Source organism: Phoenix dactylifera, chromosome 9, assembly GCF_009389715.1.
Source record: "Phoenix dactylifera cultivar Barhee BC4 chromosome 9, palm_55x_up_171113_PBpolish2nd_filt_p, whole genome shotgun sequence".
Lineage (NCBI taxonomy): Eukaryota > Viridiplantae > Streptophyta > Magnoliopsida > Arecales > Arecaceae > Phoenix > Phoenix dactylifera.
In genome coordinates this window covers 11,212,288-11,227,559 of record NC_052400.1, presented here as the reverse complement: position 1 = coordinate 11,227,559, position 15,272 = coordinate 11,212,288, and the positions used below count along the sequence as shown (strand labels likewise).

Here is a 15,272-nt window from a genome sequence, read left to right as displayed (position 1 = left end):
TATGTGTATATATATATACATATATATATACACATATATATATGTGTATATATATATACATATATATATACACATATATATATGTGTATATATATATATATATATATATACACATATATATATGTGTATATATATATATACATATACATATACACATATATATACATATACATATATAGATATATATATATATATACATATATATACCTATACATATATATATATATATATATATATATATATACATATATATACATATACATATATATATATATATATATATATATATATATATATATATATATAGAGAGAGAGAGAGAGAGAGAGAGAGAGAGAGAGAGAGAGAGAGAGAGAGAGAGAGGGGCACATTTTTGATGTGGTTGTTTCATGACCTTCACGAAGCACTTCCTAGCACCCACACCTAATTCAAGCCATTGCTTCCCTTCGGATAGGCTCATATAATTTGAACCGATCTGAAGATGTTTCAGATGTTTCAAGTTCGAGCTAGTGCAAGATTTTTATTACATGCATCAATATTTATATATTAATAATAGTTACATAAAATAAAAGCTATACTCGTATAATGTTATTCTTCTACTAGAAAGCCTCCTTTCAATTCTCCCAAAGTGTTTGTTCATCTGGCTCCTCATGTTTAAGGTTCATTTCTTTCACATTAGATCGAGAGGAATTTGCATGAGTTAACCAAGTTATTTGTTCCAATATAATATATTAAGGGCAATAGCAGCCTTGTTAAGATAGTTCTCTAGTTAAATTCTGCTGCAAGAAATACTATCATCAAGATTACATATTCTCTCAACAGAATCAGAGATGCTCTACCAATCATCAAAATGAGCCACATCATTGTTTGGTTTGATATCACCCCATCCTATGGAGAGAGATGATAAACGAAAATCTTCCACCCATGTGTAATATTTTCATGAAAAGCTTGGTCCAGGTACAACGTCTGATTCCTTTAGCACTCCAGCAGTTCGGAAAGTTTCAGTCTGATCCATTTCTTATGCTTCTTCATCAGCAAAAGAAACTGATTCCCCCATTAGAACTATCCACTCTATGACATGGGGCTTGACCATGAGATCATGAACTCGCTCTTCCAAATGATCTTCTTGAGGGACCTGAAGTAGATGGCCCAAGACATCGATCACTTCCCTGTAAAACCCACATCATATATCAGTTGTTCCTGAGGATAATAAGAAGTTCGGATGTTTCATTTCCGATTCTGTCCTCCACTTCCTTCTACACGAAGAAGAGTTCGGCCATTTGCAGACCTGCAATGGTTGCGAGATGTCTTGCTTGCAGCTCAGTCTGCTGCAGAATCCACTGAATGAGCAGCAGCAGCAGCAGCAGAGATTCTTGCACAAGTTAGAAACGCCGAGCTCGTTCTAGAAGAAGAACATGCTGTCCCGTTGTCTGCAAATGCCGAGGAATTCCATGAGGAAGATTATTTTTGTAATTATTTTGAAGCCTGATATGCACATTAGATGTGGAAGATTGCAGATGCAGCAACCCAACAGATAAGAAATAGAATTACATTTCTTTCAACTCCAACCCCAAACTCGAACAGATCAATTAATGGATCGTTCTTTTTTTTTACACCAAACTTGTACCAGCCTTGATTAGAAGACCTGGGAACCCAGAAGGGAAAAAGGGAAACTTTAATTCCAATAGCATGTACAAAAGAAAAGTTCACATTGTTATGGAACAAAGATCTTCCAAGACTGTCCTGATGTTAGGCCTCTCATTTCCAGGAACAATACATCTAAGAGATACAGCAAGTAATTCATCCATCACCCTTGGGGCTTCCTCCAAGCCAGCAATGTCTTTGTCAAAGCAATCTGTTACACGCCCCTCCCTATTGCACATCTGAACCCAATCAGTAAGATCAACCGCCCCAGATAGGCCTGAAATAATATCACCAGCACTTCTTCGAGTTAGCATTTCCATTAGTATCACCCCAAATGCATACACATCAGCCTTGAATGATGGGAATGGTTTGCTTGTGGTAGCTAATTCAGGTGCACAGTATCCTAGTGCTCCCAAATTTAGCATCTGCTCGGCAATGCCACTTTGTGTCATAAGTCGATGAAGGCCAATGTCTGTCAGCCGAGCAGTGAGGTCTGGACCAGTCAGGAGTATATTTGTTGGCTTTAGATTACCATGAGGCAGGCCCTTCTCATAATGAAGGTAGAACAAACAGCCAGCCACATCTATGGCAACCTGTAGCCTTTGGCGAACTGATAGGCGCGAGTATCTTCTTGGTGTTGACTCTACACAGCATGAGGAGCAAAGATAGAATCACATATTTCACTGAGGAGCGTATCTTTAGTAGGAAAAATATAAGGTCAGGTATATGGCCACAAAATCATCAAATTTCCAAACAAGGAGATTGTCACTGCTAAGGTGTCAATTGAATAGCCAAAATATGCAGCATCAAGGAACATATGTATCTGGGTGAAATAACAGAAGCCATAGTGAAGATGGGGGGAAAAGGGATGCAGGAGTGAAGGACAATATCAGAGTAGCAATCATGATCAATCCAGATAGTTTCTATACCATTGATTGTAGTAAAATTAGACCAAAGATGAAGTCAAAAAGCAAAAAAGTTCTACCATTAATGGAATAAAGATGACAGATGATATCAATAGAAGAAAAAGGGATACATCGGTTTGATGTAGACAATTAAAGATAGTAAAATACATGTCATTAAAATCCTCTTAACCAAACATCCAACTGGACTGTACACTATAATTATTTTTGCAGCCTTGGCCACAATTTTTCATCTAAATTCCATCTTAGATTGCGTGTTTATAACTCGCAAGCACCATGAAGTACTGTGAGATTGATCAGATGAGCAAAATTACATTTCAGCGAACAGCTTACTCACAAAGGCCGAACATCTAAAGTTACCAAGGATATCATCAAACCACTTCCTAATTGTACTAACTTCTATATACTTGAATGCAGTTGAGATCTGATTTTAGAGATGATGCTTAGAAGGTTAACCGTTAACCCTTCAGCAGTTTCCTGTAAATGATGAAAAAAGAGTTGCTTTGTATAGAGGTGGATCTTAAGACATGGAGTGCCTTTTCAAGCTCAACCTTGTCCATGTCTAGAACTTCTGACAAGAACGATCTTTACTTTTGAGACCATTCTGCAGAGAACCTTCATGATCTCAAGCAGTATGAATGGGCATGCCTAGAATATGCATAGTTTGTGTGCAGGCAGGGTTGTAGATGACACATATTCAGACCCGGAGCAATACCCCTAGGGAGGTAGATGTCAAATTCTTCACATTTGCCACCAGAAAGCAGGTAGTGCTAGAGTTTCCATTTGCCCTGATGCATATTTGTTCAACCTTGTAACGCAGCTGCGAAGTTATATGGAGACACATTCTTTGTGCCCACTTGTGAAAAGTCATGGAAGAGAACCAGGAATTTTGACTTCACCTAGTTCAGGACAAGGCAGGGTTCTGGGTTCAGCCAGGTTCAACTTGGGTTAGCCTTGCATACGTAGGTCTGTCCCATTACATGTTCCGACCTTGTAGCAGGGTGTTCTTAGTCAAACCATATCCACTAATCATCAATCCTAGTGACCTGCACCTGATTACTTAAATCTACTAACTTCCCGAGTTCCTTCAAGTCTACCCAACCCACCCAACAGGCTAATACACAACAATCACATAAATAAATGTATATAACATGTCGGCATAGCAGCAAAATTCTTAAACAAGTTAAGAGCTCAATATAGTATCATATTAACATATAGAGGTACTGTAAAACTTCAACTATGATATAAAATATACTTTAACACTGATCCAGCAAGTCATGTGGATGCTACTCATGCTCAACCTGTTTGATGTGTGGGCTAGTGATGCCTGACTTATACAGAGTCCAAAATCAAACAATTTTACTCCACACTTGAATTTAAGCAAGTTGGCTATAAATTGCCAGCCCCACTCTACAGGCAGACCTCTAGCCACCACACATAACTGAGCTGCGACTCAGAGGATTTCAGTTCTTTAACAAAAGAGCATGCAGGGCATGAGGCTCCTACCACTGCGGAGTCTGGGCAGCCTTATCCCTATGTGCAGAGAGGTTGTGTTCGTGTTTCGAACCCATGATACCAGGTCATAATGGAGCAAAATTACCATTGCACAAAGGCCCACCTCAAAGGATTTCGGCTCTAGAAAAATGTAACAGTTAGATTTAATTATGCCATGTTTAGCAAGCTGCCACACTGAAAACACAAGATTTTTGATCTATCACATAGTTGCACTTTCCATTAAGTGGATTCCATGATGGACATAAAAAGGATCAAGGGGACAGCATTATGCTATTCTAAAGAACACTTAGTCTCGAGTATCATAGGAGAAACTAAATCACAATGGTTTTCCCAAGCTACAATTATCAAATTCCGGTGATTCACATTATGGGAGGACCATTACGAAAATCTAGGACCACCTAACAGTATTCCATGACCTTTTGTTTTAGTGGCAGAGTTTTATGGAGTATCCAACTAAATTTTTTATTCAACAGAAAAGGGAAATAAAACTGTGGATGGCAATTTAGGTTACATTGAAATTGCATAATCTTCATAGCAATGCATCACCACTTCATTACTTTACAAGAATTGTCACCTGAAGAAATGAACTAAAAGACTAATATGAAATCTCTTGCAATAATCTGTCAACCACAAAAGAAATCCATCACAACAAGTACCAAACATATTAAAAAGAAAACCAGAAAGATCTTCAAATCTTGAACAAAGTCCAGAACATATCTGAAGTTGAAGATATCCCTCACGACTTACACTTCAACAATTGGAATGAAGTTTAATTATATTTATCTTAAAAGGCAAGAGTTTACCTCTTGTAGTCTCTAAAACACTTTCTGATGGCTGTTCCTACCAGGGCTAAAATAGCTCACACCATTGAGCATATGCATTCTTCGGGTTATAAGAGCACTCAAAGTGATGCATAGACAAGAGAGCTTGAGATGACCTAGTCATACCCAACTGATTATAAAATGTCAAAAATACTAGAGTCAATGAAGTCAATATCAAGCCATATCAAATATACTTGAAGGTCAGCTACACTATCCTTCCTCATTAGCACTTCTTAACAAGGTTCCATCCACAACTCAAAATGGTTTTTCAAACCCTTTATCCCATACCATCTGGATTCTTGAAATTCACTTCAGCAAAAAAAAAACCACTAGAAAAAATATTACACTTTCAATAGCTTATAGAACAAAAGGCTAAAGAAAGTAGAGCATTAAGACAAGATTCGCAATGTGGGAATGGGTTTGAATCCATTAATTATCAATCCACAATTGGGTAGATCTATGTTGTTGCCAGTAGGTGAACTTCTTATGGTTCCTCTCATGCTTATGCCCAGCCCAAATTTATGACCAAGGTTTGCAATCTCGGTTTCAGATCCTATACCGATATCACATTGGTACAATGTCAGCACATCTTGTCCAGGGTCAGTTTGGCGTATTGAGACTCAATACGTCCCACATACCAAGTCTTGATTTGATACCGGTATAGTACAATCCATACTGGTACGGCAAACCTTGTTTATAACACACTTTATCTTTATAATTGCATCTATACTACACTCATCTCATATGCCTACAACCTTATTATTGTCCAACACTCCAACCTTAAACTAGTGCCAACCTATTCATGCCCTCTAAAATTTTATCTGCCATTCAAAGACTTGTGGGGATCAAGGACACTGCAAAAGCGCATGTCCTTTGTATCCACCTCTCTTGCTTTTATATTGTAGATCTAAGGAAACATAAGGGGCATCGCACAGCAATAGTTTTGATGAGACCTGTTTGACATATTTGTTCCTAATGAAACTTTCATTTTATAAACTGACTAATTTAGATGAATCTATAATTTGAATTACATTTACTTATAGATTGCTCGATTGTAGAATTTACTGATTTATATAAATGAATGACTTGAATTATATTTGGGTACACTAATTTTTATGTTCATGTGGAAACAGAGTCCGGATGGAGCTTTTTGCCATTCCAGCAAAAAATCGATATGATATCCGGTACTGATATTTGAAACCCTGCTTATAGGAGCATGAAATTTTGGGGAGCTCATTTCTTTTGCCTAGCATTTGTGGAGATGCCCCTTTCTCTCTTAGCTATTGATCTTTTCATGGTTGGCCAGCCAAAACAAGATCCTAGCCGGCGAGAATTTAATGAAAAGAAACTCCTATGGCCCATTAAGATGTGAACTTTGTGGGAAAGCCAAGGAAACCACTGACCACTTACTCCTTGCTTGCGAGTTTTCCTTGGTCATCTGAAGGACCTTTGGGAGGAAGCTTTCCTTCGATTATTATCATGGCAATCTTAGTGCATTATGGTCAACTCAGCGAGGAAAGTGTTTCCAACTAGATGGAAGAGGCCGGAATGTCTTTAAAGCGGGCATCAATTAGTACTGGAGCGGGCATAAATTAGCTCTGGAGTGGGCATCAATTAGCGAGGAAAGTGTTTCCAACATAGATGGAAGGGGTCGGAATGTCTGGCTGGAGAGGAACAATAGGGTCTTCAATAGAAATGAAGGAACAAGAGCGAAGTTAGTAACTTCACAGATTAAATTCTTGGTGGCCAATTGGGCAAGTACGTGCAGCGACAAGAAACTCATGAACATTGTTCCTGTACCTTAGAAACCATTGTAGAATGGACTTCAGCATCTAGTAGAGGATGTATCTCTATCCGAGGGTGAGTTCTTTTGTCATAGAGGATGTTGGAAAGACAGGTTTTGTCAAGGGTGTAACCTTCGCGAATCTGAAGTTGGGACTCTAGATGTCATGTAGGGTTTTCCTTGTTCATTTCATTACTAAATTGATTAGACCTCGTCCAATCCTTAAAAAAACAGTGATACTGCACTAAATTTCTTGAATATGTGACTTAAGACACTGCTTTTCTCATGATTTAAAAGAATCATCACACAATTTGAGGAAATATTGGGTGTTAATTATATTAGCATGTCATATTTCACCTAGATTAATCTTTTTGAAATTTATTTCATTCCCAAGATTCCACATGTATTAAAGTTCCAGGGATTTTGAATGAATTAAGGCAACATGCCTGGATAACTGCTTATCAACAATACTTTATTACGCATTCCTATGGTCTCCTGTTTGGTGGTGTGTGCAACATCTATAACATCAGCAATACATGGATAAAAGTGAAAGCAACACACATTCAGCTTAAATATTACTTTTACCATAATTTGCATAGGAAAAAAATATAAGTTACCAACTTGAGCTAGTTCTAATCTTTTGCACAAGATGGACATATCTGATGGCAAAAACATAAAGATACAAATTTCCAGGAGAAGACCAAAAACATAATAGATCAACCATAAATGACATAGAGCAATCCAGAAACTGTTGGAAATCTGAAGAACTGGCAGATTGAGGTTATTGAAAATCTTACCATAAAGATAGAATGCTAGATTATCTCCATCAACATAATCTGCAACGATCAACCTTTCTTGCTCCCTTGGGCCCCAATAATAACCCCTCCAAGAGACGATGTTTGGATGTTTAGTGATTCCAATTCTTTTTGCCTCCCTTGCAAATTCTTTTTTATGTTTCACAAGGCCAACCCGCAACCACTTCACAGTCAACATATGCCCACTATCTATTGTTGCTTTATATGATGTACCATGGCTGCCTCTACCAAGAACTTCTGCAGGGGCATGAGACAATTCTTCAGCCGTGAATATTAAAGAGTCGTCCAACAAAAACAACTCTCCAGCAAGTCGATCTGGTGAATATACATCCAACTTCACTGCTTGTTCAGATATATGTGAATCAATAACATGAGGTGAAGATGATAATGGTGACCCTAGAGAAGACTTCCATCCAGTGAGTGAAGGACAATCCTCTAGCACATCAAGCTTTGAAGATTCTGAAACTCCTTTTGAATCAGAATAACCATATTCCACAGCCTCAGTTAACAACTCTTTTTGTGCAGACATCGATCTAGCAGCTGATGTTAGCAGATGGTCATTTGAGAAACTCATTGAAGTAGGAACAGCATTATCTTTTGGAAACTTAAATGTGTTAAGCGAGCCAAAAGTCCCAAGTTTTAAATCTCTTCCAGTAGTTCGGCCTCTTCCACAAATTTCTTGAGTCCTTACTATATATAATGTCATTGTTGCAAATAAAACCAACATGACAGCACCAATGGATCCAACAATAAATGCTACTCGAATGCTAGACTTCAGATGATGACTCCTGCTCCCAGAGAATCCAGTGTTATTATCTCCTGCAGGCAGGGCATCTGAGGAGACTAGTAAAGCATTGCCAGGATGAAATGAGGTGCTTGGGAACTTCTGCAAATTTTGAGGAACAGTTCCTGATAGATTGTTGTAGGAAACGTTAAATACCTTTAGACCTGGCTGAAGCATATCAGGTATCCTACCCTTGAAATTATTCATTGATAGGTCAAGAAATTCCAACCCACCAAGCTTACTTAACTCACTTGGAAGCTCTCCGGATAAAGTATTATTTCCAAGGTCAAGCAATTTGAGCCTTTGCATGTTACCAATTTCTGGAGGCAGTGAAGCAGATAACAAGTTATTAGATAAATCAAGGATCTCTAGATGAGTATAAGAAGGCAGTACGAGCGACTCAGTTGAGTGTGGGCTTTGAAGTGGAACAGTTCCAGTAAAGTGATTTCCCGATAGATTCAAACTTGTCAAAGTTAATGATCTAAAAAGGCTTGGCAAAATAGGTCCTGTAAGTTTATTCAAACTGAGGTCAACGAAAGACAATTTAGGATAGGTTCCTAATACAGAAGGAAGGGAACCTACTAAAAAATTATTTCGAATCTTGATGGATATTAGATTTGCAAATTGAGAGGCCTCATTTGGATACTGTCCTGATAATGCATTTGAACTTAAATCAATAGCCTCCAATGAATCTCCCCAATACTGCATCACAGACAGGTCACCAGAGAGAATGTTTTTACTCAAATCCACAGACACACATATCCCTAAATTAGGGGGCAAGGAACCCGACAATGCATTTGAAGACAGATTCAAAAGCTTCAAAGTTGTAGAGTTAATAGCTGGGACACCACCTGCAAAAGCGACAAAATATTGTTATCAACTAGTGGGTTAATAGTTGCAGTTGATTATAAGCAGCAAAGAATGAATATTGAATCATACTTCACCGAGACTTCTCAGTGGAAAATGCAGCTAAATGTGCCTCATGCAAAGCAGTTAAGCCCTGTATGTTACCACCACAGATGCTCTACTAGTGCAGCCCATTAGCTTTAAAAATAATATAATTCGCATTGTTGCTCCAGAATTAACATATCCCATTCATTTATGCACTAATCTTATGAGCATTTGCAAGATCTATGCTATTTATTAAGCCAAACTGTTAAAAATATTATTTGCCTCTTCTCAGATGGTTTTATTGAGCATCCACAAAACACTCCATGAAAATTATCAGACCTGCCTGACATGATTTTTGCAAAAATAATGATCCTACCCAGATATGATTAGCCAAACCTAGTAACAGATTTTGCACTAGCGAGAAATCCAACCTGAACCAACTAGATTGCACCAAAATAATGTTTTTCCCTAATGTTGACCAGTTCTTTTTTGCTGTGTATACAATTTCACAATAACATCAAACAGAATGTTGACCAGTTCATCTTTGCTGTGTATACAATTTCACAATAACATCAAACAGAATCACGCAATACACATAATACTAAAATGAATTTCTTAACTTATTAAAAAGATTAAATTAGTCCCTGGGCAAAATGCTACAACCATTTTACAAGTGCGGTATCATATTCTAATGCCTACAAAACCATGTTCTGGCAAAGTGATACAAAATAACTATGGATGCCCAAATTGATGTAAGAACGGGTGATGATCCTCACAGCTTGATAGAGTTTTGGATAACAAAAGCAGTAAGATATAATTGCTAAAACCCAAAATTAGACCAAAATAATTATTTTAAAAAAAAAACTGCACAACTATATACTGTATAAAGAGTCTTCTGTGACAGTTATCTAGCTTAAAGTTGACATTCAACTATCCTGCATGCAGTCATGTGAGGAAGAAAACCCATGAAGAAAGATTTAAAAAAAGACTCACCAAATATTGCCGCCAGGGAAAGAAAATCTGAAATAATTCATTCAGGAGAAACTGGGACTCCTGAATCCCAAAAATTTACTGTCTCAGCCATCTCTCTCTCTCTCTCCCCCTCTCCCTCTCTCTACCCCCCCCCCCCCCCCAACCCCTTCTCTCTCTCCCACCCTCCTTCCCACCCTCCGTTAATCTTTTATCAATGGTGAACCCACTCACTTTTCTCCAAGTCTTAACCAGATGGAAGGATCATGGTCATCCAGTCTTGCACTTGCATGCATCGGATGAGTGGCACAAAAGTTTTCTTGTAGGAATTATATGCTAGAATGTCAAAGTTAAGTGTAGGTAATAGCATCTAGGGTTTGATTTGGGCATGACAGAGGCCTTATGAGGGATATTTACTGAAATTTCATAGCAGGCCTAAAAATTGTTAGGGTTGAATTAATTATGTGGAGACATGGAGTAGACCTTAGGATGAACGATTATTTATTTTTTTTCATTTGATGATACTTAGATGGGTTAAGGCAAGGTACAAGATGAAGAAGATAAAGGGATTAACTTACTGTTTGCGGCAGCTAGGACTGGAGTTGTACCACAGAAGATGAAGGCAATAGATTCTTATTTTATTGACCAAAATCCTAAATGTAAATCAAAATAATGGATATTACTAATTCACCTCCTCATAGCTGAATAATAGAAAAATTCTAAAGAGAGAATCCTTTTTCTAAAGCAGGCTAACAAGTATTGGTACTAGTTAAGCATTTATGTTCACTTAAATAGAGCATTTTCAGCAACCTATCAGCAAGAAGCTTGGTGATAGGGTTTCATATTTCATTCAATAGAGCAATTAATTTATGGATTTAATATCACCGCCCACATTTAATAGTGAATAAGCAATATAAAGGCAGCATAAAATTGCCTTAATTAAAAAAAAAAAGACAGGTTGAGATCCTTAAATATCATTGCTGCCTTGAAGTACAAAGAAAAAAATCAAAGCTTTTTTCAAGAACTAGAACAAGAGGAAGCCTAGCTGAAATCGGGTGAGGGCGGGATAATTACGAGTATCGACAATTAGTGACTTTACCAACTCAGCTAGTTGTGCCCTCTCATAAATAAAAGCTTGAATAGAATAAAATGAGGAATTTATAGTACCAAGATGCCTTCTATATTCCTTCAAAAACATGTTCAGCTCTTCTTAATCAATGTTTTCCATCAAACTCTTAAAAGTATATTGCTGTATTTGATTCCATCAACTAAATGGTCTATGCAATTCAAAATCGTGAGCCATCTTTTGGGCAATAAGGGATAATTAGGTAGCAAATGCTTAAGGAACCTTTTTATTGTATTAATTTATCCTTAAGAAACATCAAAGATTTGATGGAACAAGATAACAAAGCAATCTAGCCCACTTTGAGATCGCTCCATTCCATACACCAATCATTCATTACCAGAAGTGGGAGTTTAGGTGTGGGTGTGCAAGATGGCATATATCTTCAAAAAAATAAAAAAAGAGTAAATTACAAAACTCCCCTTGTGAAGTTTATGTTTATTATACTTATACTCAATAGTTTGTAAAACCTATGCTTACACCCAATTAACTTAACAACGTTAGTGAAAACTTTTACCTCGTGTGAAAAGTCGAAATTGCCCTTCGATGGAGAGGAAGATGCACATGTTTTCTTATGCCTTTGGATGGTTATTGTGTCGCTTAAGATTATTTAAGTCATTTTGAATTTTTTTCTAACGTGGCATTGGATCCCATTTAAGGTTAACGGTTTAGCTAACATTCTACGTAAATTATAGGTTAAAGTGTTGGATAAAAATAAATCTCAGTAAGGTAAATGTAGGTTTTTCAAACTATTAGGTGTATCAATGGGGTTTTTGTAATTTACTCAAAAAAAAAAAACTATTCTCACGGAGCAGCTGTAAGGGTGAATTTACGAAGAGATTTTGCAACAGGTATGTTACCCTAGGTAGAAGATTCTTGCCACCAAGCCCTCATCTCTTCTACCTCTTCTCGATTTCCTCATTCCAATCAACTAATCTGCAAAACTCAAGGTCATATGGGCAAAGCCTACCTTCCTAGCTATCAAAAAGATTTTGCAACACTCGCCATCTTTCTCATATTTAGACCAATTGACCTTGATCTATTTATATTTGTTTTTCTTCACCACTTGCTTTTTCAATTAAATATTCAACACTACCATCTTCCTCTAGCCATATCGTTTTTATATTTGTCTCCACCTCTCCTCTTCTATGCCACTTCTTATATTCTAACTTAAATTGATCACTCCTTAATTACAGTTTTTCTTGGTCACTTGTAAAGTCTGGCATTTTTAAAATGATACATATTTTTTCTTTTATTTTATAACCAATTCTAACAACTTCTCATATATTACAAAAGTCAATCCTCCCTTCATGCTTTTCTTTCGTTGACATAATTCCTTTATTCACCACAATATTTATTGAATTCTCTCAACCTACATACTCCCTTATCATTCTCGTGAATCCCCTCTAAACTTCATATGTTATGACTACATTACGAACTTAGGTTTCATTCTCTGATTTTTATTTCCAGACTTCATCTTTTTCTTGTTTGATCTACACTAAGTTTGAGGGACCCTTAAAAAAAAAATAGGAAGTAGTTATGAACTTTCCCTGAACAAGCAAGATATCTTGACATGGAAGGCTTTTCCCTAAATCTGGATTGTCAAAGCTATTAGTAAGTAACATCAATTCAATCAGATCCTTCTACCTAACAAACCAAAAAAGAGTGGTCCTATAGACATGCACGGCCATTTCCATGCACAGGTCCTATGATTGCAATACACGTGGCACATAACAACTTCTACATGTGCTTGCACACAACTAGCCATGCACGGGCCTGAGAGTGCAATTAATGTGGCACACGACCAATCACGTACAGGCCCATCAGTGCAAGTCTGCACAGCCAACCATGTGCAGGCCCATCAGTGTGAAAGCTCGTGCATGTAAGTGGCCATGTGTGTGCATCAAACTTTTCCTTTTGGTTTAGTTACAACCCCCTATTCTTCTTAAAGGTAGATATAACTACACTAGGTTCATTTGCCAAATACCAATCCCTCTGCATATGGTTCCAACATCATCTAGTTCCATCCATCTCCCTGTTCGATGGAAACATGAAAGGTTCCTCAAGCTCTAGTTAGATGTTGCTATCAGATTTTTTCTTAACGAAACATGGACTTCTTTCACCAATACTTTTAATGACAGCCATTTCCTAGCAGCATTGGTTTCAAAGCATTAGTTGATCCTCAAATAATATTGTAATCCAACAGGCTAAGCAACTATGAAATTGGTGCAGATTTCCATTTCTTTTTTTATTATTTCTAGTAAGTTTCTCAGGTTCTTAATAAGTTGGCGGACATAAAAGGATGAGCATTTCATCTAAAGCAACCAGGCATAAAACTAAAATCAGCTTCCACAAGCTAAAATACATTTACCTGTAAATCCATTCCCACTGAGATCAAGCTCCATCAACCGCATTGTACTCCCAAAGAGCGCTTCTGGTACATATCCATACAGCTGATTGCTAGCCGCCTGGAAAACTTTTAAATTGTACAAAGAATCGAAAGGCGGAAGCTCCCCAGTAAGCTGATTGTAACCCAAATCCAAAACCTCCAAGCTCTTAAACACCCGTAAAGAATTGCTTGACAAGAAGCCACCATTTAGCTTATTGTTGCTCAAGTTCAAGTACCGGAGTGTATTCCCCAAGCTCGAGAGGTTGCCCGAGTCCATGCTGATCCCCCCATAGAAAGCATTGTTACTCAGATCAATTGACTCAACGTTCCAGAGCTCGGACAGCAGCACCGCAATGTCCCCCCAAAGGTTATTGGACCGTAGGTCCAGCACCCTCAGCTGCTGGAGTTTCCAGATCCCGGTTGGGAATCCCTGTGTGAAGTGGTTCCTCGAGAGGTTGAGGTGGACGAGCCTGGACAGCTCCGTGATCCGCCGGGGGACCGGACCGTAGAACTGGTTGCCGGACAGATCGAGGTGCTGCAGCGAGGCCATGGTCCCGATGGCCGGGACCAGGCGGCCAGTGAAGGCATTGCCGGAGAGGGTGAGATTCCGGAGCGACTTGAGGCCAGTGAGGGTGGTGAACTTAAGGTCGCCGGCGAGGCCGAGGCCATCGAGGGCGAGGGAGACGACGGCGCCCGAGTTGTCGCAGGAGATCCCGCGCCAGTCGCGGGGGCAGGCGGCGGATCCCGCCGGCGGGGGCTTCCAGGAGTCGACGACACGGGAGGGGTCGGTGAGGATGCCCTTCTTGAACTCCAGGAGAGAGCGGATGTCGTCGGAGGGCGAGGCGGCGGACAGCCGGCGGAGCGCGTAGAAGAAGAGGAGGTGGAAGAGGAGGAGGAGATGGAGGTGGGGGTTCATCTCGTCGTCTCTTGCTCCCCCCTCGGCTCAAGAGGAGGAGGAAGAAGAAACCCTAGAAATGGACATGGAGGAGAAAAAGAAGGGAAAGAAGACCGGAGGGAGCGGAGAGGACGGGTTTTTATATAGAGGGAGGTTGGGGATTGTGCAGTGCACAGAGAGAGAGAGAGAGAGAGAGAGAGAGAGAGAGAGAGAGTGGAGAGAAGAACTAAGAAGGAACAACAAACACAGGCGGTGAAGGACAATGTGACTTCGAATGGAACAAAGCCCTCCCACACCCGCACATGATTTATGGAGCCCATGGGAATTCTACTTCAGCATCGTATTCTTTAAACTCACGGGAAAAAGTTTACTATCATATGGCATATGTTTTAATTGTATAATTTTCTTTTGTGTTGTCATCTTAAATCCTCACTATCTAGATTTATTATGGTTAAGTGGTTATGATTTATAAGTAGCTGTAGTTGGTAATTTGCTCATGGTGTTCCTGGGTCAAGGCCCTTGGATTAGACTAGCTAAAATGCTTTTTTTTCAGACTTTTTTACATAAATATCCTTCTAAATATTGAATTTTGTATAAATATTCTTCCAAAATTGATATATACATGTATACCCTCGTAAAACACTTATTTTGCTATTCTACCCTTTTTTTTTATCCTTGTTTTTGCATATGTACCAACATCATCTAACGTCGTTAAAAACTTA

General features: G+C 38.6%; 1 protein-coding gene across 3 annotated transcripts; it reads right to left on the bottom strand.

Annotated features, from left to right (window-relative positions):
- Positions 1-706: 706 nt before the first annotated feature.
- On the bottom strand, positions 707-14,838 carry LOC103700901 (probable inactive receptor kinase At5g10020). Of its 3 annotated transcripts, none has more exons than XM_039130016.1 (3): positions 13,638-14,838; positions 7,482-9,134; positions 707-1,428 (listed from the first exon to the last, which is right to left on the bottom strand). In XM_039130016.1, the coding sequence occupies exons 1-3, from the start codon at positions 14,569-14,571 to the stop codon at positions 1,319-1,321; spliced, it is 2,697 nt and encodes an 898-aa protein (XP_038985944.1). In that variant the 5' UTR covers positions 14,572-14,838; the 3' UTR covers positions 707-1,318. The 3 variants fall into 3 exon arrangements, with proteins under 3 accessions (XP_038985944.1, XP_008781022.2, XP_038985945.1); XM_008782800.4 differs by having other exon boundaries at positions 903-2,285; positions 13,638-14,833; XM_039130017.1 differs by lacking the exon at positions 707-1,428 and adding an exon at positions 2,310-2,465.
- Positions 14,839-15,272: the final 434 nt, after the last annotated feature.

Bases quoted from the DNA above. Each gene is read 5' to 3' on its own strand.
- LOC103700901 (XM_008782800.4), bottom strand. From the start codon at position 14,571: ATGAACCCCCACCTCCATCTCCTCCTCCTCTTCCACCTCCTCTTCTTC. The intron at 9,135-13,637 runs GTAAATGTATTT...TCGCTTTTGCAG, and splicing joins CAGTGGGAATGGATTTACAG to GTGGTGTCCCAGCTATTAAC. The intron at 2,286-7,481 runs GTAAGATTTTCA...CATGCTGTGTAG, and splicing joins TCTAGCATTCTATCTTTATG to AGTCAACACCAAGAAGATAC.